General features: G+C 46.0%; 3 protein-coding genes across 3 annotated transcripts in view; all 3 read left to right on the top strand.

Annotated features, from left to right (window-relative positions):
* Positions 1-3,824: 3,824 nt before the first annotated feature.
* Positions 3,825-16,213, top strand: prickle3 (prickle homolog 3). Its single transcript, XM_080496186.1, has 10 exons — positions 3,825-3,960; positions 9,251-9,434; positions 9,628-9,741; positions 10,629-10,766; positions 11,088-11,291; positions 12,484-12,670; positions 13,067-13,411; positions 13,533-13,811; positions 13,907-14,287; positions 14,629-16,213. The coding sequence occupies exons 2-10, from the start codon at positions 9,324-9,326 to the stop codon at positions 15,075-15,077; spliced, it is 2,208 nt and encodes a 735-aa protein (XP_080352312.1). The 5' UTR covers positions 3,825-3,960; positions 9,251-9,323; the 3' UTR covers positions 15,078-16,213.
* A 1,771-nt stretch (positions 16,214-17,984) lies between these two features.
* Positions 17,985-20,997, top strand: LOC308130104 (protein FAM110A-like). The gene is made up of 2 exons (XM_080496296.1): positions 17,985-18,039; positions 19,245-20,997. The coding sequence occupies exon 2, from the start codon at positions 19,410-19,412 to the stop codon at positions 20,700-20,702; it is 1,293 nt and encodes a 430-aa protein (XP_080352422.1). The 5' UTR covers positions 17,985-18,039; positions 19,245-19,409; the 3' UTR covers positions 20,703-20,997.
* A 1,995-nt stretch (positions 20,998-22,992) lies between these two features.
* Positions 22,993-23,517, top strand: part of mfsd2al2 (major facilitator superfamily domain containing 2a-like 2) — a gene marked incomplete at both ends in the record, with an annotated part of 10,390 nt that continues 9,865 nt past the window's right edge. The window contains one exon of the mRNA XM_080496957.1: positions 22,993-23,022. Within this exon, the coding sequence (XP_080353083.1) occupies positions 22,993-23,022 (30 nt within the window). The remainder of the gene's footprint in view (positions 23,023-23,517) is intronic.

The following is a 23,517-nucleotide window of genomic DNA, read 5'->3' as shown; positions in this document are numbered from 1 at the left end:
TAAACTTCGGCTGCATAAGATTTGCCCCTCAAAGGGGTAATAAAACACTCTTAAAATGTTGTGATAAACTGGAATGCGACAATCTGTTGTTGTTTTTTTTTGAGGATGTGATGTAATTTTAAGTCGGGGAACTCGGAGGCGAAGGGGAAGCAGTGATTGTGGACTTTACTCTGCAGACTCGACGCTCACTGCAGCCGGAGTTTGACCTAGTTGGGATTCGTGATCAGAATCATGTGATTTTTTTTTTTCCCCCCTTTGATTTGATTTGAGTGCAGAAATATTCGCCATCTGCCACTAATGCACAATATCATCACATTATTAGTATCAACATGAAAGTGGATATGGTTGCAGAGGCCGGGATAGTTTGACTCCCAAGAAAGAAAGGGAAAAAAAAAAAAAGAGTTTGGCTTTTGCTGCAATTGGTGGAAATCAGACGGACTTCCTTATTAGATTCGTGAGAAATTATACATCTTGCGTCTCTGCGACCAAGTGTGCGCCTGCCTGTTGTCCGCATGCGTCAACATCGCTTTCCCCGGTGGAAATCAGCTTAGCCGTGATCTGTGTGCACGATGCAAGACAGATACACACTGAGAGACAAACAAACATAACCCCGTCAAGGCACCATATGACGTCCGCCTCCCGCCCGCCGTAAAGAATCAGGACTAAAGACTAATGAGTGCCATTAAGTCCAGATGTGCACGGCAGCTGCATCGACTTTTGAGTCGCCATTATCTTCATGTGAGAACAGAAGTGCTGCAGAGAAGCAGGATTACCAACAGTCATCTGCAGCGGTTTAAACCTGCGACCCCCCCTCCCTCTGCCATTGTTCTTTCTATCCTATATCGCACCGGGACCAGATGCACATGGTGTGTTTGCTGACACACGCTCCCGTCAAGGTGAAAAGTCAATCGTGCAAATCGACTAAGTGGACGAGATGAGACGGGCTGGTTTTAAACTTTTAAACATCTTCCACAAAGTTTATGTTAAATTTGTCATTTCTCCCCGATTGGTTTTCACTGTTTAAGCCGGTTTTCTGTACACCTTTATCTGTTACCCCCCCCCTTTATCTTCTCCCTCCTTCTCCCAGCAGTGTACATCCAGCTGGTTGGGTCTAATCCTGTCAATCACGCTAATGAGATTAGGCCTTACTGCTGTGATAGTCAACCTCTCGACCACTTCGTACCCCCCCCCCTTCTGTCGCCATGCTTTCCTTCTCGGATGACTTTTTTTTTTTTGTCTTTCATTCCGGCCTCCGTCTGTTTAGACGGGACGCCAACGATCGGCAAGACGAATTTACGTCCACATTCGACGCCAAAGTGTTTAATTCCCCGAGAATGTGAATTCTTTCTCGATACCAGATGAGTGCTGCATGACTGAAATCCAAGAGAATAAAACAAAAGGAACAAGACTGAGCTTTTTTGTAACCAAAAGGCTGTAATTGTATCTTTGAGTTTTTCTTTTTTTTTTTTCTTTTCTTTTTCCCCCCCCAGTTCTGTTCCCTCTATTCAGGCCAAGACAAAAGCTTAGAAGTTGGGATGTAATCTGAAACACGTGTGCTGCGCTCTTACCTCCAGCCACTGTACACATTGATCTGTTTACACTGCGTTTAATCTGCGTAGCATTACCATAATGCCGCAGTTTATTGTTTGAGTTTTTTGTCTGTGCGTTCGACCCTGTCGGTGGGGGGGGGGGGACTTTGACTCGGCTGGGTTTGAAGGACAAACGTCCTCTTTAGACGTCTGAAGTCTCTGAGATGATCCAAGAGAATGAGGAAGGTGAAATTGATTGATTGATTGAGATTCATCGGGGTCATTTTTTATTTATTTTTTAAGACCCCAGAGTCTGGTCCTAATCGCATCTTCCCTTAATAACCAATTTGAGGTCACACCTTCACCGACGGAGAAGCTCCTGCGAGCGGCCGCAGGCTCAGCTGCCGACGCTCGCCGAGAGGGAAGCGATCCATCTTCATCCTGAGCGTTTTCAGACGCAGCTCGAGCGGCGGCGGGAGGCAGATGGCGCTTCCGCCGCCCAGCAGCAAGTGAATTAAGTTACTTTTGACCCACGGGTCCCCGCCACGCTTCAAAAGTGTTCACAGTCGCCGACCATTATTAGTGCGGCCGGCCATGTGGCAATCACTCAGTTACAAATTGGTGGCAGAGAGTTATGAGACGAGGCCCATCTGTTTCTCAGAGGAAGATCCGAGGAGGCGTCGCTGTCCCCCACGCGGTGAAGCTCATTTATTGATGAAGCAGGGAACTTATCATATGGCTGCTGACCTAAACCCACCAGTGCTCTAATAGCTAAAGACTTAACATAAACATACTGGTATGTTCAGAGATTCTTGGTTAAAGGTTATCTAATCAATACAAAGTGTTCTCGATCGGCTCGTTTCATTATTGATTCGTCTGATAAGTGACTTCTTGATTTATTGCTTTGTCAATAAATTATGAACAGAACGGAAGCGGCAAAGTAGGCGAAGGTGACATGTTTGTACCACTTGCGGTTTTCAAAATTTAAAATACTCATAGTATGTGATGTAATACAAAACAAAGTAGGATTAAGTCAAATTTTTTTCAAAATTACTACAGACTTATGAGTGACGCAGAAAATAACTAAACGCAAATATTCCGTTGTGTAAAAGAACATAAATCCATCTGATGAGGTCATGTTATTTTTAGCATTGATTTATTTTATTTTTTTTAATTGGCAAAAAAATAAGACAGTGGCTTGGTAGATGAAATTAATGAAAGAGATGCTTTATTTTTTTCATAGAAATGTGAAAATGCGGTATTTCAGACCGCAAGAGAGCCCGTTTTGTATGATTGAATGAGAGTACTCGTGTGATGCGTGTTGAGACTGCGCAAACAGTACAAATAAATAACTAACTAAAGTGAAGTTTAGTTGACCTTTTAACATGTTGTGCAGTAAATCAGTCGGATGGCGGCAGGCGGAGGCCGCTGCCCCTTCAAATCTGCGGCAAAAAGTGTTGAATCCTCGACACGACTGCTTGTGCACCTTTACCTTACTCTTCTGCACCGTCCGTCACCAACATGCTCCGTTCACACGGGCTTCTCCAGCTCAATCCACTCCCCCCCCCCCCCGTTTTTCCAAGCACCGGTTGTTGACGATCAAGAATGCGAGCGTGTCGGCCAGCGGCCATGTTTTCAGCGAGTGACTGGATTCAGATGAGCCGGTTGGAGTCGGGCGCCGTGTCGTGACTTCAATAAGCCGCGCGGCTGTCTGTTGGATATTTCACCAGAGACACTTTGTTGTCGTGCATGGCCATCTTGATCGCATAACGTGACAAATGCCGCACAGCCGAGCATTGCTCATGGGCTCAAAAATAAATAAATAAGTAAAAAAAATCTGCTCCTCTTCTTTTCTATGATTAATAACTGCATCAAAGCTGCAGTCGTCCCATCTGTTGTGACTCAGTCGCAGCAGTTCGGTCAGCGGAGGGCGAGTTTACTCTTCGTCACTGTCGCTCGGACTCTCTGACGTCTCATGTCTTCGGCGGCGGCGTGAGTAGACTGCAAAGACTTAACGAGAACCGGCGAAAAGAACATTTTGTTTCTACCTTATCTCAGTCCGCAAACATAAGAAACACATGAGCTCATGTGTACTTGTGGGGGATGAGTGGGTGTTTTGTGTAGTGTGTGTGTGCGCGCGTGTGTGTGTGTGCGTGTGTGTGCATAGATGTCGCCGGCGCTGTGCAACCTTTTGTTTGAGCGCTCTGTCGGGACGCAGGAGGGTGGGAGTCGTCGGGGGTGGCGCGGACATTGAAAAGAGCCGCTCGCACAGAGAAGTTCTCACACGGGGGACGAGCTGCTTATAGAATGAAAACGGCTCCCGCTCACGGCCGGGGACTCTTGGAAGCAGCGCGCGAGTTTCAGAGGACGGGAGTTTGGACGGGGCATCGTCAGCAGGACAGCTTGGAGTGATTTGTCATGATTACAGCAGGTAATGAGGAAACCCTAATTTACGGTTGGAGAGGGCTGAAGGGGGAAAGAGACTTAAACAGTCATTAAAGTGGGATCATGTCGCTTCACTTGACTGGCTTTCGGTGTGTTTGAATGGTGATTATGTTGTTAAGTGTACAGATGCTGTTGTTGTCAAAGTCCTTGTTTACACAGTTTGCATGCTGGAGTGAATCAGAACCTCGGAAGAAACAGTGATTTTATGTTGAAGGTCTTTCATTTAAGATTTGAAAGAATAACAAACGAAACACACAGCGGTGTGTGTCAGCGGTTTAGTGTAGGACCAACTATGGTATCTAGAGGAATGATAGAATAGAATAGAATAGAAAATACATTTTACAGAAATCAGTGAATACCTTCATTGCAGCAAAAGATAAACAATTGTGGTTTCCTGCTGTTTAAGCTAATTAAAATTCATGTCGTGTGAAAATGAACTTCTTTACATCTAAAATATTTACTGTTCCATTTAATGATCCCATTGGGGGGAAAAAAATGATGCTTCCTTATATGGGGTTTGTTTTGTTTTTTGTTTTTCTAAGTTAACGACTCGCATCATGACCGCATCAAATAAGAGCAAACTGAAGATACACTTAAAAACACTAACGTCACTAATGTACCGAATGTCTCATTAACATCGTTTTGATGCAGACGAGTACATTTATGCCGCGTTAGGAAAGAGGCGTCGCGGCCTGTCGTCATGTGTTACAATGAATAGAACGAAACGGTGGCCAGTCATCACAAGTCGTCATCACCGTCACCGATATTGTTCCACTGGACGCCACGGCGCATCGACACTTTTCTGTGGCTCATGTTGAGAATTTGGTAAATACAGTATGTGGCTCGTCACACACGCCAGTCATTCTACTATCGTCTGCTGAATGGATCACATTTCTCCAAATCGCTCCACAACAAGATGAATCCACAGCAAAAGAGGAAATTTGTGCTCTCGTGCATGGTTGGGCTCTATGCAATAATAGAGTGAGAGAGGAGGAGGAGGAGGAGGAGGAGGAGGAGGAGGAGGCTGCACGAACATCAAGAATGTCACGAACTGATTTAAGAACCCTATTCCGATGGGTTCAGTCACATTAAGAATGTTACGAATGACGGGAAAATTAACTTTTCAATCAAGGGAATATTTGGAGTAAACTAAAAAAAAAAATCGATACCAGACTCGGCTTAGTCCACAACCAACAAATAATAACATTTATTATTATTAAAGGGACATAATTTTTAAAAAAAGAAGTGAAATAGTATCTTGCAAAGCCTGACAAGCAGCTTCCAGGGTCTTATAAGTCACGACCAGAAGATACTCGTCTCTGTTTAAAAGAACTCCAGCGACCAGAAAACCATCAGTCTGCATTAAAACTTCCAATTTCCTCCGGGTTTTGACGAATTCGACGCAGATATTTCATTGCACCTTCACCCCAGCAGTCCGACATGAGAAAGCACAGGCGATATCGCGATAAAGGAGCGGGTTTGTTCTTGCACTGTTTGGGGGGGAGAGAGAGAGAAACAGAATCGAACAGAGACAAAGAGCACAAAACCGAGGTGACGTCAGAGGGCAGGGTGAGCCGCAGATGAAGGAAAGATGCAGAGTTCACGAAGTTCCAGCGTCGCTGTCAGAGAAGAGAAGAGAAGAGAAGAGAAACTTAACGACGTGTGACGGTAACATGTGAACGAAGGAAGGAAAGAAGGCGGAAAGGCTCAAGTACCATAAAGTACGTTTCACTTTAGTTTCTGCAGCTCCAGATATGTGACTTAACCTGCATTTGGCTAAATTGTAGTATTTTTTCCCAGTTCTTTGTCTGATAAACATCACAAGAGAGAAATGACAACTTCCATTGTGAAGTTGTGAACGTCTCGTGTCGTCTCAAGCTTGAATTAGACTCTTCACCGTTCTCCATGTCGCCTATTAGTCTTTTATCATTCCAACAGTTGGAGTCGCTGTCAATGACCTCGTCGACAGTGGTTAGAATTAAATCCCTGAGAAACAGTCTTTCACATGCATTAATCCTGCTAACGTTCACCCCTACAGTCAATGTGTTTATGATTAAATCCCCCTCAAGTCAGGAGCATTCCATGTTTGTTTTGTTGGGATTTTTTTTTTTATATATTTATGAGCGCTTAAATGTGGTTCTTATCTAGAGAGGACAAACTAGCTTAGTGGTGTAAGCATTAAATAAATGAGTAAGACAAAGCTCTGCCCAGCAGGATCCGCTAAACTGCGAGGACGAAATGGCCTTTTAGAAATGTCACGCTTTGAAGTTTATTGAAGTCATGATGAAACAACCGCACGCAAATAAAAAAAAAAAAGAAATAAAGAGCATCGGGGAGGCCTCCTCCGGGTCTGCACACTAACGACACTGTGGACTTTATTGGCGTTTCTGCTTGCAGTTACTGATTCGGGGGGTTGTAGTCGCTCGTCTTTATTGTTTGTAGAAACGATGTTAAGTAGAGAGGAGTGGTTTTTTTTGGGGTCGGACTCGATCCTGCCTGCAGAACTTTTCTGCAGAGAAATCTGCACAAACAGAGGCAAGATGTCGGGGACGTTTCCTGCATTCTTTCATGCGGCCAAATTCCTCCAAATTGGCTCGTCTCTCGCTAAACTGCGAGTTGCATGCGAGGGTGTCGGCGCCTGCAGGTGATTACGGCCCGTTTCCAAAGGCTTTTCTTCGGGGGATGTCGTGGCTCCGGCTGCGGTGAGACACGGTGCATCTGCAAATCTGGTGACAGAATGCCAAGTGCTCTATATACTTAATGTACATGGACAGTGACACCCCCCCCCCCCCCACAGCAGCAGCTCCAAATATTTGATGCGTGAAGAAAATAAAAGCTGACTCTGCATGAAACAGGAAGCAAGTTTGATCCAGATGAGATGGGCCGGATGATTCGTCACATCAGGACAATTCAGAGCTCTGCAAAACCTGCAAATCCGTGGAAAACCCAGACGTGCAAACGTCACGAGATGAGCGAAATGTAAAAAACTAAATAAAAAAATTACACATGCAACTTATGCTGTTGTGAATCTTCTAAAAAAAAAAAAAAAGCAAAAACTTAATAACTGAATAATTTACCGCCGTTGGTTCAAGTGAGGACGTCGTGCAAGTCGTCATGAGCCGTCCCAAATCTCCACGGTGCGATTTAATATATACGAGACGATCGATTAGAGGAGCGGCGCTCGTGCACTTTTTTTTTTTTACGAGCAGTGAACTTGGAGCTTTTTTGGCGGCGCTGGGCTGGGCGGGGGTTGGGTGCCGGAATAAATCAGCTTTGTGCCTTTGTGAACTTGAGCCACAAGTGCCAGCTGGCACGCCGTTATGCAATCGCAACCAGAGATGCAGCACATGCAATACATTGCTGCGTATGGCCGCGTTGTCCGCTTTGAGGAACGCCGGATCCCGTCGCAGACGCCTCGGGGTGCGCTTTATTTTCCCACACACACACACACACACACATGCAGGCACACACCCACCGCGAGGCTGAACGCCGCGGCGAGTCGGAGGACAACGCGGGGCGTCGTGATACGAGGCCGAGGGAGATTATTGCTCCCATCTTCACCTCCGAGGCTAAACTGCCTCGGGATTGACAGCTTGGCTTATGTCAGTGACCTCATTTCCTGCTCGTTTGGTCAATAAAAACCCCGGAGCAGCCGCCCGGTCCCGACGCAGATCCCGTGTGATGAGGTTCTCTGGCGGCTCGGGCGTTTTGGTTTTGAGATGGCGCGGAGATTGTCTCCCCCCCCCACCCCCCCACCCCCAATGATCCGTCGCTCCTTCTCCCAGAGTGCCGAGAGCCTCGTTGAGTCAACCTCAAGAATGCGTGTGGACAGGTTGGCGATGTGACGCCTCCAACACAAAGGCTATTCATAAATAGTTAGAGTTACGATGTGTGGGAGTGCCCGGATAAATGTAGCGCGAGGAGGAGTTCCCGCTGAGAGATTCCTGTTGTCGGAGATTCATGGCAGAATATTTCTGCTTTGATTAGATTCCTTTGTTTTTTTTCCGCCTTGTCGTTTCAGTGACCCGTAGAAAAGTGTCGTCGGCCTTCTTTAAGTCTACAGTTGACTTTTCTTTAGGTCCAACTATAAAACCCCTGAAGTAAATTAACCATTTTTTTGCACATTTTGTGTAATTTTTAAGTCGACCAAGGGCTTAATAAAATCATTGGCGTATATTTATGTTTGCGTGTCTGTCGGCAGGGTTACGTCAAAACTCCCGTACTGATTTTGTCGAAATTTTCACCACAGATAGATGCTAAGCCATGGAAGAATCCATAAAATTTTAGTGGCGATCCGCATCTGGATTTCCTTTTTATAGGGCTTTTAAGGCTTTATGTCAAAACGACATGACATATTTTCACCAGTGATAGATGTTAGGCAAGCAGTAAAAAAACCCCTTTCAAAGTTTGCTCCTATTCAGATTCCGGATCTGGATTTCACTTCATAGGCTTATGTTTTTTTTGGGGGGGGGGGGTCCAGGTCAAGCTTTTATGAACGTCAGGAGTCTCTGATTGCTCTTGTTATGACATTAAGTTGTTTTTTTTCCAAATAAGGGAATGAAAGTACGACTTCCCAGTAAGAAATGAATAAGAAAACCTAGAAAACCATACTCACAAACTGGAAATCAAAAAATAATATCAGTATACATCAATGGAAAAAATCTGCTGTCTGGCTATATTATTACGGAATCTCAGTGAACACTCCCTGAATTTATGACAATAGAACCCCCCAATTCCAAAACAAACTCATTCAATTGCTACAAAACGGATAATTTAACTTTTTTTTTTTTTTGCTCCTTTCTATGTTACTATACAAACTATTTCCTTTCTCCTCTGTTTCCTCCATAAACACAACCAAGTCACAGTTCGTATTTAATATACAAGCGCACACGCACACACACACACACACACACACACACACACACACACACACACACACACACACACACGCGCGCGCACATTATGTAAATAGTATTTGAGGTGGCACTTGTTTGCATTACTTTTGTATATAGACTGTATTGTTGATTTTCACACATCTTAAGTAATTAAAAAAAGAAATGAATAAGAAAAATGTTTTCTTTGACCTTCACATCTACTTGAATCAGGTTCCTCAGATCCTCTCTGAAAAGTCCAAATGACACCAATCCAGTCTTGAATCAAGTGCAAAATCTTGCATCTTGTAACTCAATACCCGATGCACCTTGTGGGTTGTTTTGGTTTTTTTCCCCATTATTCACTTGGTCTGTAAACACGACTCTTCATCCGTCTTCCCACAGGAAGATCTGCGTGCACTGCAAGTGTGTGCGAGAGGAGCACGCCGTGCGCTCGGTGCCAGGGCAGCTGGAGAAGATGATGACCAAGTTGGTGTCAGACTTCCAGAGGCACTCCATCTCCGACGACGACTCGGGCTGCGCCTCCGAGGAGTACGCCTGGGTGCCGCCCGGCCTCAAGCCCGAGCAGGTAGCGACCTCGGCAACCTGATGCTCATTTTCCCCCGGGCGTGTTCATGCACAGACTGAAACTGTTTGATAAGTTGCAGGTTTAGTGGGGGGGGGATACGTTTTGATTTATAGCGCTTATTAGAGACGCGCCTGAGTGTAATTGAATAAATTGTATTTTCTCATTTCTGCATTTGTGTGACCTCCTGGCGCAGGTTTATCAGTATTTCAGCTGTTTACCAGAAGACAGAGTGCCTTATGTGAACAGCCCTGGAGAAAGATACCGAATCAAGCAGCTGCTGCACCAACTTCCAGCGCACGACAGCGAGGTAACGCCACGACTTCCAATGTTTCGGACTCTAACTGCGACGAAAAATCGAGTGAATTAACCATTTTTGAACCAAAATAATGGTTTAAATCACATTTTCCAGCTGCTGCATTAAAGTGTTGAAACAGTATCCAAATTAAATTGAAGTCTTTTTCTGTTGTGCCACACACACTATATGTATTTAGGTCATTTTTATTTGAAAGGAAAAAAAAAATCATGCCCAAATATCTTCATCTATGTCCATGCTATTAAATATACTTCTAAAAAATGTATAACAGTGCATTCAATACGATACATAAAAGAATTTATATATGTACAAATACTTCATAGCTATCCCCTTGGTACTTTATATGTCCACATTTCTAAATACCTCATACTTAAATTGCCGAGGCCATCCTGAACTGTCGGCTTTGTCAAATAGAAAAGTTTAAAGCCTGATCTTGAAGGTAGAGTCTGTGTGAGCATCTCAAACCAAAACTTGGAGCCGGTCACAAGAGCAGAAAGCTCAGCCTCCAGTTTTATTTTTAGAAACTCAAAAGAACCTGAAAGTCTGCGAGTGAATTGTTATGATGGGATATTTCAGTCACGTCTGATGATACGCAAGACGTGGTGTCATATGTAAATGCAGTTTTGTCGTTTGTTCTCACTGTTTTCTTTCATTTTTTAAATAGATAACCGACAGATTTGTCAATAAAGTAGATCAGCTATCGCGGCCCTCGTGTGGCAGCCACACATACGACTTTAGTCCAGTTTGTCTGCAGCCAACACAACTCTCTCTCTCTCTCTCTCTCTCTCTCTCTCTCTCTCTCTCTCTCTCTCTCTCTCTCTCTCTCTCTCTCTCTCTCTCTCTCTCTCTCTCTCTCTCTCTCTCTCTCTCTCTCTCTCCAGCCTCAGTACTGCAACGCCCTGGACGACGAAGAGAAGAAGGAGCTGCGTCTGTTCAGCCAACAGAGGAAAAGGGAGAACTTGGGCCGAGGAGTCGTCCGGCTCTTCCCCGTCACCATGACCGGAGCCATCTGCCAGCAGGTGAAGAGGCGTGTTTAAAAAAAAAAAAAAAAAAAAAAAAAAAAAAGGAGTCTACAGCAGATTGTCTTTTTTCTTTTTAGAACATTAATGTCTGCTTGTATATAATAACTCTCCTCGCGTCACGTCGAGAGGAGGTGCTGGCGTCGCTCACTTCTACTGATTCTGGGCCTGTATGAGCGTATTGCGCTACACCCTGGAGCGTTTGCCTTTTTGTTGGAGAGGATATGCTCCCCTGTGCCCCCCCCCCCTCCACCCCACCCACCTCCACCTCCACCTCCACCCACCCCTCCCTCACTCGCTCACCCACATCTATTTTTCCAGTGCGGCAAGCAGATCTGCGGTGGCGATATCGCCGTGTTCGCCAGTCGGGCGGGACACAGCAGCAGCTGGCACCCCCAGTGTTTCCAGTGCGCCTCCTGCAGTGAGCTGCTGGTGGACCTCATCTACTTCTTCCAGGACGGGCAGATCTACTGCGGGCGGCACCACGCCGAGCGGCTGAAGCCGCGCTGCCAGGCCTGTGACGAGGTGATCCCCCCCCCCCTCCCACCGTTTCCACCGCAACGCCCCTCTGAAAGGTTTTAAAAATAGATCGCTGTTCTGGACGTCAGGGATTTTTTTTAAACACTTTTTAATGGGTTTGTTTACAGTCAAATGAAAGATTTCGTTGCTCCTGACGTCACAGCAGAGGTGGGGGGGGAAAATAACTGATATTCACTGATATTTCTATAAAGAGTCAAATGCTAGTTCGAGCCTCTTCACTTAAGTAACAAGAGAAAACTTTTAGTCATGCTGCACTTTCTTGATTCAAACTGAGGTTCGTATTACATTCACACACTTAACTAATGTAAAAACTCCTATCATAGTTTTGAATTAGAAACTAAAATATATTCTCTTTTTTTTCCAAGGTAGTAAACTGGCTGGACTGAATACTTCTATTTAGAACATTTCATTGGGAAGGATTTAAGTTTTGAAATGTAAACAGGAAGTCTTGGTATTCACACATTGTTGATATAACTTCATTAGTCCCAAATTAGGATTATGGTATGGATAACTGTTATAGTCAAGAATGTAAAGAAAGGAAAGTAAAGAGATTTGTGCTCAATTTTTGAGAGTAATTAAAAGAAATCTGACAAATAATTCCTTCAACAAGGAACAGATACATGAAAACGATCTACACAAGGTACTAATACTTCTTTCCTGCCACCTCTGGAAACTCTTTTGATTCCTTTATACATTTCATAAACTCCCAGTGAACCTTCAGCTGGTTAAAATCCACCGATAATCCCTCTACTGCATGAATAAAATGTATGTTGCCCACAGCTTTTAGATTTGTATTTTGCAGATCAGACTTTTTTTTTTTGGGGGGGGGGGGGAGTTTAATCAGAAATTCAGACCACAGGAGTGAGCACATCCTGGAGGCTTTACTTTACAATCACACTCAGTTCAAATCATTCCACTCCTTCACTTCTGCTCTCAACTGCAACCTGCCGACTCATCAAAGTGTGGGAACGTAAGGAACAATACTGGAGGAACTTGGAGATAAAGGTTTCCCCCAATCGCTGCGCACTATTGGTGCATGTTCCTCTTGGTTTGCTCTCGATTTGAACGGCGTCTCACTGGGATTTAGGAGATTACATTGAGATAGTTTACCAAACGGATGAATTCACCCGAAACGAGTGAATTCATCTCCGCGTCTCTCTTCTCCTCCCGATCCCAGATCATCCTGGCCGACGAGTGCACGGAGGCAGAGGGGAGATACTGGCACATGAAGCACTTCTGCTGTTTCGAGTGCGAGGCGGCGCTGGGCGGCCAGCGGTACATCATGAGGGAGAGTCGGCCGTACTGCTGCTCCTGCTACGAGGCCATGTACGCAGAGTACTGCGATACCTGCGGAGAACACATCGGTACGTGAACAATTTTCTGTCTTAATTTTGATGTTCGGAGTCTAATATCAGAAATCACAAGTTGCCTCAAAGGGCTTTGCAATCATTATCAGCGTACATAATCATCTCCTTAAGACTGTTTTAAGACTAATTGCAAAACAGTGTGTCGCACCTGCTTCTAACTATCAAGTAGTGGAAAGTAGAAGCAGAGTTCATGTGACGAAATGGCTCGACGGACATTAAAGAGCCTTAAGCTTGAAACTTTCCATTGCGTCAGATTGTTTAAAAGTCACTGTCCACAGATGAAGTGCAAATTAAATTTGAGCTGCTTTCATGTTGGACCGAACAGGTTCAGTCAGTAGATTAATAACCTGCCATCACAGCGACGAAAAGAAAATGTATAATATTTCCACGCAGGCATCGACCAGGGCCAGATGACGTACGAGGGCCAGCACTGGCACGCCGTGGAGTCTTGCTTCTGCTGCGCCCGCTGCCGCCTCCCCCTGCTGGGCCGTCCCTTCCTCCCCCGCGCGGGGCTCATCTACTGCTCCCGCCCGTGCTCGCTGGGCGAGGACCCCAACAACTCGGACTCGTGCGACTCGGCGCTGCACAGCCGGGCGTCCCACCAGGGCCGCCGGGGCGGGACGTCCGAGAAGCAGCGTCCGCCGCAGCAGTGCGGCTCCCCGCTGCAGCCACTAGAGGGCATCAAGCCCATCACGGCCCCTGCAAAAGACTGCGTCCACACTGCAGTGGAGACCAGAGGTGAAGGCGATGCATTATGCATGTTCCCGTTGAGTTTAAATATTCATCTTACAGAGGATGTTGGGGTTTTTTTTTTTTTTCTTTATTCCACAACATGTGTTATTCCCTTTGCTCCTCTCAGGTGTCCGCTGCACCGCCCCCGTTCAAAACGGAGTCCCGTCACCCGGTGGGCCGTCCCATCCCAGGGGCTCCTACGCGCCGCTGCCCCACATTCATTTAGGAAACGGTTTGGGACCGTCGTGGCCCAGCGACGTTCCACATTACGCTTTGCTCCCCGGGGACAAAAGTGTCAAAGCTCCTGCCGGAGCTCTTCAGCTGAACGGACTGACGAGTTCAAGAAAAACCTCCACTAATAAAGACTGCAGAAACTGGGTGGAAAAGACAAATCAAGTTATGCAAGGTATCAGGAGGAATTTACTTCAAGACGCTCTAAAAAAAAAAAAACCTCTCATCTCCTCTCACAGCCTTTTTTTTTTTTTTTCTCTCTCTTTCCAGCGTTTCCTCCTCAGAAAAACTCCCACGTGAACCAGCTGATTTCCCCCGACTCGCCTCCCCTCCCGCCCCCGCTCCCCCTGAAGTCTCGTGACCTGATGCCCCCGGAGTCGCCCCCTCCGGGCCTCCCCCGGCCGGACGGCAGACCGCCGGACTCCCCGCCGCCGCCGCTGACCCGCAGCAGCACGGCCAGAGTCAGCTTCCGGGAGCCGATCAGCAGCAGCTACTCGATGGAGGAGGACGAGGACGAGGACGGGAACGAGGAGGAGCCGACCCGAGGCGAGGAGAACGAGGAGGAGGAGGAGGGGGAGGACGAGCAGGAGCGGGGCTTCGGGAGCGGGCTGCATCTGCAAAAAGGCATCCCGCCGCAGATGGATCTGCTCGGTGAGAAACAAGTTTCACGACGTGAACATTTACAAATCGCGTCCAGCAGTTCATCACATGACAGAGAGAGACGGACAGATTCACACTTACTGGCGGCTCGACGTCAACAAGTAGCCTTCAAATGTGTTTTTTGGAGTTTAAACATGCAAAACTCCTCACAGCAAAAAAATAACAAATAAAGCGAGTCTCTTGTGATTTGAAGCTCAGACCGTAAAAAAAAAAAAAATTCAGCTTAACATGTCATTTTCTGTGTGAAAAATCTAATTTTTAACTTTTACATAATAAGTAGTTCAGATGAGTTTCTACAGAAACCGTACTGACGTTTGTCTGTTTCCAATCAGACGGCTCGTCGTACCAGCAGCGCCACCCGCGGCGAGGGTGGAGTCGCTGCCGTTCCCCGTCGGACCCCGCCCTGCACCCGGGCCCGGGGAGACGCTCCCGCCGGCCGCGGCCCGAGCGGCCCCACCTGGACACCCTGGACTGGCGAGAGGGCCGGGGCTCCTCCAACGGCGCCGCGCTGACCCTCCAGCCGGGCCGCTGCAAACACGAGGACTCCTGCTCCACCTGCTCCTCGTCATCGGACTCGGAGGAGGAGGGTTTCTTCCTCGGGCAGCCCATCCCTCTCCCGCCGCACCTGCGGAAGCAGCAGGGCGACGGGGTGGAGGAGGAGGTGGAGGAGGAGGCCAAGGCGAGGGGGAGAGGAGAGCGGGGGCTGAGGGGGAGCTTCAGGCGCAGGAGAGCTCACAGTGTGGGTGCAAAGGACAAAGATAAAAACTGTGCCATATCGTAACGAGTCCACGGAGCGCAGCACAAACTCGCCGACCGTCGTTTTCCGTTGAACAAAGACGAACGCGGGGCCGTCGTGCCCTCTGGCGTCGGTCGGGTTGCCACGGTGACCTCGCGTTCGATCTGAAGGCGAACCACAGCCAGCAAAGGGAAGCAGAGTAAACCTCAGAGTCACGACCTTGCGTGTCGACTGCAACGTCGTTCCGCTTCGAGGTGCTGCAGCGTAAAAAAAAAGACCAAAATAAATAAGATCTACTCGGTGCATGAATTTGAATGTAGACTTAACTGTTTGTCTTGAGTTAGTTTGACTCGCCTCGTGTTAAACATCTACTCAATTCCAGCGTCACGCGTGACCCAGGGGCCATTTTGAGACGCGTTTCCACGACAAACGTTGATGCAAACTCAGTCGATTCTCCGCCGGCACAACGCCGCAGACAGCCCCACTGACATGTCTGGACTCGGTTTGGATTCTGAGCTGAGATCAAGAGAATCTCTGGTGTTTACTTCCCTCCCGGAGGGATTGAATTACCACAAAGACCCAGCGAACAATACGGCAATGACAACATTTCCACTAGACGGGAAACATTTACCTTTTTAAAAACTTACCAGGACAAGAAATGTGATGATTAACGCTTTCTAACCATTTGTCGTCAGTGATCTTCGGAGTCCACAATTAATCTGCATCCGGGCTGTTTACAATAACGTGCAGGTGGTTTTAATGTCATGGCTCATTTGTGTATTTTCTAACTCTGCTGTAAACCCTTTTGTTTTTCCTGTGCTCTTGAACTGTGCAATTGTTTGTGGCCACGGTGTCGTAACAGTACGTTGGAGATTTCTTTTGATGCGTCGCTGTCGAATAGAAACACTAAAGAGAAAAACGGCCGGCGTCCGTTCTTGGGAGTCTCTAATCGCACGCGACGTAAACGTCGTCTATTTTTATATTCACGGTGAAGGTCACTGCTCTTTTCTTATCTTGTGTGGGGTCGAAGAGATTTTATACGATTTTCTGTCTCTCTGATTGTGACGTGTAAATGATTCCAGACGTCTAAAATGTGTGCATTTCTTTTTTCTTTTTTTTTTCATCAATCAGTCTTCATTTGTATTTAGCACCTTCCAGACAATAAACTGCGACTCAAAGTGCCTCATGAGTGATTGACGCACCAAGTGGTAAGGATATGTGCATGTTTACACGTCTGCACAAACGGCTGCATCTAAATGAGCTACGATCTCACGTGGAAGGTTTTTCTACTCCTTCACATTTTAATTGTGATAATTATGGTGGATAAAAACAAAAAGCATAAATGAAACGGAAACAAAAAAGATTAAATTGAAAGTAAATAAGTAAAACACTTTGATTTTCTTCAATTCATTTATTTGGACATTCATTCAAATTGTTAAGGTTCAAATATAATGGATAAGAATGTCTACAAACTGAAATTTTCCATATTTCTTTTGTATAAGTCACAAAAATGTTAATGTTTTATTTTTTATTTTTTTATTATTTTAAGTCGAGGCCATAAATATCTCTATTGAGGTGGATTGGTTGCCCTAAATTGATCAAATAGCAGAAAACTAATGAATGGAAGGATAAATGCTAGTGTAGAAATAACTGACAAAATAATTTACTGATTATAATGATACTTGTCAATATTATTCACTTTGTTTATTTGTATGTTGGGATTTTGCAGCACTTATTTAGTCTCGATGTATTTTGGTTTCTTGCACAAGGATGACGAGATTGAACCACCAACCTCAGGAATCAAAGACGACCTGCTCTGCCTCTTTTTTTCCATAAATATGAATTAAATACGAGTCGTCACTGGTGGTGACCACACCACGACTACTTTTGGGGAAGAGTTTCTGGCATTTTCTTCACTAATTTCCCCGCACAATATGAAATATGTTATTAATTTATATATTAAGAAAGATTCAACTAAATCATCTAGAAAAGACCTGCTGGATCAAAGTCCGACTGGTCCGGCTAATTTGAGCTCCTGCAATACCAGTTTGCACCACAAGATGGTGTACTGAATCGAAGGTGTATCATTAAAGTTACAATTCTGGTTTAAAATTGCTTGCATGACGCAATCGAGGTTCCGTAAATTCCTGTGAAGAGCTGCGGAACACGATAAAGATTCAGTTTTACATGCCGTATAAAATCATTAAAAATGTTAAATTTACTGACAATGCAACTGTATGAAATTATGTTTTTACATCCGTCGGCCATTTTACACTGAATAAATGCAAACGCAGTGTCGGTGACGTGACTTCCTGTAGAGCGGTACGGAACACAAAGAAGACTTGCCTTCCAGTATGGCGGTGCCTGTTGTCTGTTGAACTGATGAGCCAAAACTCGGGTAGGGGACAGTTTCAACAACGCCACCCAGTGTTCAACAGATCCATGCTTAGAATCCTTCATACGGCCACTTTAAAAAACAATCCCAAGAAACAAGACAATAATCCATCTTCTGTAGCGTTTTATCATAATTCTAGTTGATTTAAGTCCGTGATGCTCTCAATATGCCTCAATGAAATAAGAAATTCTGAGGCGTTATTTTTCTTTTTTTTTTTTACTTGTGCCGTACTTTGACCTGCAGTGGAGTATTTTTTTTTTAAGTGTATCGTCAGACCTCCAGTTAAGGCTCTGAGTCCTTCCCCCACCAACTGATAGATAGTAGGAAACAAAAAAAAGGTGTTGAGGGTTGTGTCTGCAGGCTTTAAAACAATGCCAGGGTCACATGTCGACAGAAGTCAGCAGTGTGTTGCCTTGCAGGAGATTTATTGGTCCAATCAGCTTGGAGGAGGGCGGACTCTGCAGCAGCAGACACATGAGTTGTCAGACAGGTTTGTCTTGAGCTGTTTAAAGTGCTTTCCAGCCAACATTCACAGTCATTTCTCCTCAGAGGGACAGTCCCGCCGGTGGAGCAGGACGAGAGGCTCTGGAGCTCCACGGGGGACATGCAGAGGTGAGATTAATGAAGGGGAAACCGGCAAGGAGAGGAGCTGCTTCAACTAACCTTCACCTTCACGCAGACAGGCTGGAGCCTGCCGTGGCAGGGCTCCACACACCAGGCCCTGAGTCCACAATGAGCCTCTTTCTCTTGTTTACCTGGCCTGCTTTTCATGTGGCTGTTTGCTCTTTCTGTTTCGCTTCGTGTTTGCCATCCGCACATGCCAGCACTTGAGTCAGAAACGTGAAATTAGTGGCTCTATTGGGAGTTTTCGCTCGGGCCCACCTCCTGACATTCCTCTTGAGTTTGTAGCTCTCTGGCCTCCTGCTGTCTCAGTGGTACGTAGTTCTGGTGCCGGTTCTCCCTCGCTGCCTTGAAGGCAGGCGTCTTCTCGGGGTGGGGATTCTGAAGGGTCCAAGGCAGGTAAGAATGGACTTTCCTGGGGGGGTGGGTTTCGTGGCTCTGTCAGCAGGAGCTTGGCCTTCGGCTCAGACTGGAATGGCAAATATGTCGAGAATTTGACTGGCAGATGCAGACGCTTCAAGCGGCATTATTTCAAAACACATGCTTACAGGATCTTTCAGTAGAGGAACAGTTTCCCCCCGACCTTCACCGTCTCAAGGATTATCACTGTCTGATAAGTTGAGCCGGCTCTTTTTTGGCTTCGTTCGACCCTGAGAAACGTCTTGAATCGGCAGCGAACCCTGATGACTGGCTGCCTTATTTAAAGATGAGGAGTCATTGTTCCCATAGCAGCTGTTGGTGTGTGTGATCTGCTGCGTGTCGCCCCCAGACAATAGCTTGTTGACAGCCGTCCTGATGCACCTCCCCACCATCACCCCTCTCCCTCTGTCTTCAGCCGCACACACACACACACACACACTCCAGCTTTTCACGCCGCTTCTACCGACTGAAAATGAAGTGGCAGTTTGACTGTGTGTTTGTTCGGTTGGAGAGGGATGACTGTGAGTAATTGTTCAAATCCGGCCACGCTGGCGGCCAATGGGCTCGTACGCCGGCGACAGCTCGAGCAGAGCGATTGGCTGCCGTCTTGAGCCGGCGGGAGGGTTTCTGGGTGCAAAGTCTTTGTGGAGTTGCAGCGTTGTAAAGTGTGTGTGTGATAAGGACGTTGGCTGTTGTTCTTCTGAGGTGAATGGTGGTTCGTTTGTGTCGGGACTTTATGCCGTACGTTTCTCAACTCTGCCGTCTGTTTTCCTCAGGAAATGTCAAGGAACTAGAGCTCAGCTGAGATGTTGGGATTAAACCTCTTGCGAAATGGCCCGGAGAGGATCATGAGGCAGCTGCACAAAAGCACCGACGCCAGGTAACGCTGAGGACCGAAGGACTTTCATTCCAAGGTGGAGGATATAGCTCGCGTTTACAAGATGCCCGTGGAGACGCTCCAGCACCTGCAGAGGAAGCCGGCGAGGACCGCCGTCGTCGCTTCACCCCCGCGCCTACGACCCAAGGGGCCGGTGGGGCCGGACTTGTACCGGCAGTGTCTGACAGCTGCGGCTGCGGCGGCCGCCCGGCCGAAGCAGAGCGCCGTGGAGCGACTGGAGGCCGACAAGTCTAAATACGTCAAGAGTCAGGTGGCTCTGTCCAAGCAGCAGCCGGTCAGACCCGCAGAGGCCCGTAAGCCTCCGCCGAACCCCGCCACCGCCCTGCGGCCCACCAGAAAGACCCCCACCAAGGCCAAGACGACGCAGGAGGGAGTCCAGCTTGACCTGAAGCACCTGAGCAACCTCATCAGTGACGTGCACGACGGCCCGCCGCCCAGTGCCGCCGTGAGGCTGGAGGACGGCGGCGGCGCTCCGGAAGGCGGCGGCGCCGGACCCGTCCCCACTCCGGCCGTGACGCGGCACATAAAGGAGAGGCCGTGTCCGCCTCCACGCGCCGACTGGTCCAGTCCGGCCAAAGTGCGCTTGAAATCTTTGGATCCGGCCAGGGCGGAGGGTCCGGGCCCGTCTGGGTCCCCGGCTGCGGGGACGGTGCGCCGGGTGGACGTCATGCCTCAGGCCAGCCCCGCCAGGAAGGCCTGCAGGCCGCCTCAGTTCATCCGCCAGCCCCTCCAGCCCATTCCTCTGCACTCTCAGTTCCCGCTCCGCCCGGCCGTCTCCAACCTGCGCCTCTTCCAAATCAGGACCCCGGCCGCTCCCTCCCCTCCCAAGCCGGTCGTCGCCCCGTCGAAGCCCGACGCCTCCGCCCCGTCCCCTCCGGCTGGATCTCCGTCGCCCGCTGCCCTGCCCGCCTTCCCTCCTCCCTCTCCGGCCGTAACCCGCCTGTCCTCCTCCAGTTCCCGCAAGCGTCCGTCGCTGACCCGCTCCAAATCGGACATGAGCGACCGGTACTCCCGGGCCGGCACCGACCTGGAGCGCTTCTTCAACCTGTGCGGCCTGGACCCGTCGGACCTGCAGGTGCTGACCCCCGGCGCCGGCGCCGGCTCCGACATCGTCTCGCTGGCCCGTTTCCGCAGCGTGAGTGCCCCCGGGTCCGAGTGCGCCGGCTCTGACAGGGAGGAGGAGGAGGAGGAAGAAGAGGAGGAGGAGGATGGCGGTAAAGCCGCGGCTCGCACCCCCTACGGCGTCTCGGTAATCGAGAGAAACGCCCGGGTGATCAAGTGGCTGTACGGCCTCCGGCAGGCCAAGGACAGCGCAGCCAAGAGCAGCGTTCTGTAGGAGGGTGTGAAAAAGCCTATAAGCTAAAAAGAAATAAAATGTGGAGTTTGTTTTGTTTCTCTCGACTCGGCTGTGGAAGAAACGACAGGGTTCCTTTACCGAACTGGCAGACGGATGCTTTTTGTTTGCCAGGGGACTTTTTCTGAGCCGGTTCCTACTTTCTTATTTTTTTTTTTTTTTTTTTTCAAAAATTGGAACAATTTCATGATGTTTTTGTTATAAAAGTCATCTTTTCTGGTTTTTCTGAAACTTTTTCTTCATTTGTTTTGAGTCTCATGTTTGAGGCCATTGTTGTTTTTGTTGCTGTCTGACACTGAATCTCATTCTGCTGTAAGTGGATGGCATTAAAGAAAAAAACAAACATCTGGTTTGTTCTACTGACTTGTTTGTTTTTAAAAAAAAACATTTGGTAACTGAATTTATATACACCATGACAAAAGTGTTTTTTTTTCCATTTTCTCCATTTAGAATTTAGAAGTCGTCTTTGCACATGGTGCGTACAGAAATTTCCCAAACGCAAAAAGAAAAGTGGTTTAAGTTCCCTGATTCAGGTTAAAAAAACTAAACATTTAATGATATCCAGGTTACTTTTACATTTTTCTGCTGACACACTGTACTTCACTTAAATTTTTTTGCATAATTTTGTCTCCAATGTTGGTTTTCTCACTATAATACGTTCAAAAACTTTCATTAGCTGTTTCAGAAGAAATTGCATATTAATTAAATTGGCTTCAGTGCATAACCGTACTCTGGTTACAGAAGGTGAAGACCATATATAAAGACATAAGTAGAACAAGTGTTTTCCTTTCTTCATTCTCTGACTTAGTACTGTCATTAAATTATTAATTTATAATGTGAAAGAATGTTTGGAAGTCTGGGATTTAATGAAAAATTAGTTCACAATGAAGGAAACCCTGTGAGAAGTGAGGGCAGTTTGATATTTTAAGTTCTGTTAATGGGTTTGAAAGTGGGTTGTTTTTTTTTTGGGGGGGGGGTTAGTGTTTAAAGGAAGCCCAGGTCTGATTCCTTCCTGCAGGAGGTTTATACGTCTTATCGGTGCCTGTGTGACTTTATGTTTTTGAAGCTGTTTTCCAATGTTCAAAGAAAAACTGTCTTTGGTTGTTTGTTGAATTTGACATTTTATCTTAATAGTGCCAGGACAGTATAACGATTGCATATAAATCTATAAGCAGTCGTGATTCCTGCAGTTTCATGCTTGTACATTTTCTTAATGTTGTGCTTAATCTTCTTGGGTTGAAAAGTGACAGCAGATTTTAAAAAACAAAACACAGTTAATGCCTATTTGTTATTTTTACAAGTAACTTAACTTGAAATAAGTTGATAAAACCAGATTCTCGTGAACAGATATGATAAATCCATATCTTTGTCTAATGGGTTTGAATAAGAGAGTTTCTATACATTTTAAAAACATTTTGAATTAATCACTGATTAACAAAAACTGTTTCTAAAAGGATCCAAGCAGTGAAAATACATGGGTCTGTATTTCCTCTGGATTTTGTTCTGACTACTGTCCATACGATTCCTTTTAGTGCATATTCAAATCTAAATGTCAATAACCCGATAAATATGCATGAAAGAGCTTTTTTTTTTTTTTTTTCCAAAAGTTTATTTTTTACTACCATTAGTTTCCAATCCCACCTCCCGCTTTCATTAGTGGCTATAAATATGTCGGATGAGAAGAACATCAGAAGAAGGATTTTTGTCCACAAATCATTCAGGACTAAAGGACTCAACTGGCTTCATTAGACACAGAAACATTTTCTCTGTTGATCCACAAGAGGTCAGAGCTTCTCACACTGACGCACTGAAAGTACCTGCAATGTTCAATTCACTGTCTAATTAAAACCTTATACTCTTTTAGGATATTGAAATTGTTTGCACTTAAATTAGAAACACTTTGATGTTGAATTCAAATATATTTCCTATTTCTGTTTGGCACAAATCACAATTATTTAATATTTCACTTTATTTAGATGTGTTTACATCAGATTACGTCACTTTACCTGAAGAGCAGCTATTAATAAAGTAGGTTTTCTGTTGTTGAGCCACTTCATTTACTGAATGGGGAAAAAAAAAAAAACACCCTCAGTGTTGAATACAAAGAAGTTGCTCAACCAGATTCCAGTTTCACACGAGCTGTGATTTAAGTACAAAGACTGCATGAGCACAGAGAGCTGGAGGATTTCTGAAGCGCTCAGCGGTGCACATGTGCAGGATGAGTTGTGTTCAAAACTTCACAAATCAGCTCCAAACATTAAGAGGTCGGTTCATGAAGTCATCCGGCCATCATCAGCAGAGGGTAAGACGTGTTTTTTTCCTTAAAGTATTCAAGTAGTTTGTCAAATTATCCTTCTAGACAAAAGAGTACAGAGAAAAAGATCAACCTTCAATATATTCAAATACAACTGATCAGTGTTTAATCAATCTGTATAAGGAGATATTGACCAGAACATGGAAGAAAAGGAGAAATATTTCCACACATCTGTGACTGCATGTGTTTGTGAGAACATGCATTTATACTCACTATACATTTACCGAATCGTAATATTCATTTTAGAGGCGAGTTTTAGTAGAACTGTTTTTGTCTGCAAACATACACAGTAAAAAGTTTTCGGAACACTGCGATTGTCAAGTGTTCAAATATGTCTTATATAGGAGTTAAATTAATTTTACTTTTAGGTCTTTTATTGTGTTTTTTTTATATTTTCTGAAAGAAATATTTCTTGATGTCATGGATTCTTACCTCTCACATCGCCATGACACTTTTACACATGAAAAAAAGTAACTAATTAGT

This window comes from Blennius ocellaris (genome assembly GCF_963422515.1).
Source record: "Blennius ocellaris genome assembly, chromosome: 5".
Taxonomy (NCBI): domain Eukaryota; kingdom Metazoa; phylum Chordata; class Actinopteri; order Blenniiformes; family Blenniidae; genus Blennius; species Blennius ocellaris.
This window is presented reverse-complemented; position numbering and strand designations above follow the sequence as displayed.

Bases quoted from the DNA above. Each gene is read 5' to 3' on its own strand.
- prickle3 (XM_080496186.1), top strand. From the start codon at position 9,324: ATGATGACCAAGTTGGTGTCAGACTTCCAGAGGCACTCCATCTCCGAC. The intron at 10,767-11,087 runs GTGAAGAGGCGT...CTATTTTTCCAG, and splicing joins CCGGAGCCATCTGCCAGCAG to TGCGGCAAGCAGATCTGCGG. The intron at 12,671-13,066 runs GTACGTGAACAA...ATTTCCACGCAG, and splicing joins TACCTGCGGAGAACACATCG to GCATCGACCAGGGCCAGATG.
- LOC308130104 (XM_080496296.1), top strand. From the start codon at position 19,410: ATGCCCGTGGAGACGCTCCAGCACCTGCAGAGGAAGCCGGCGAGGACC.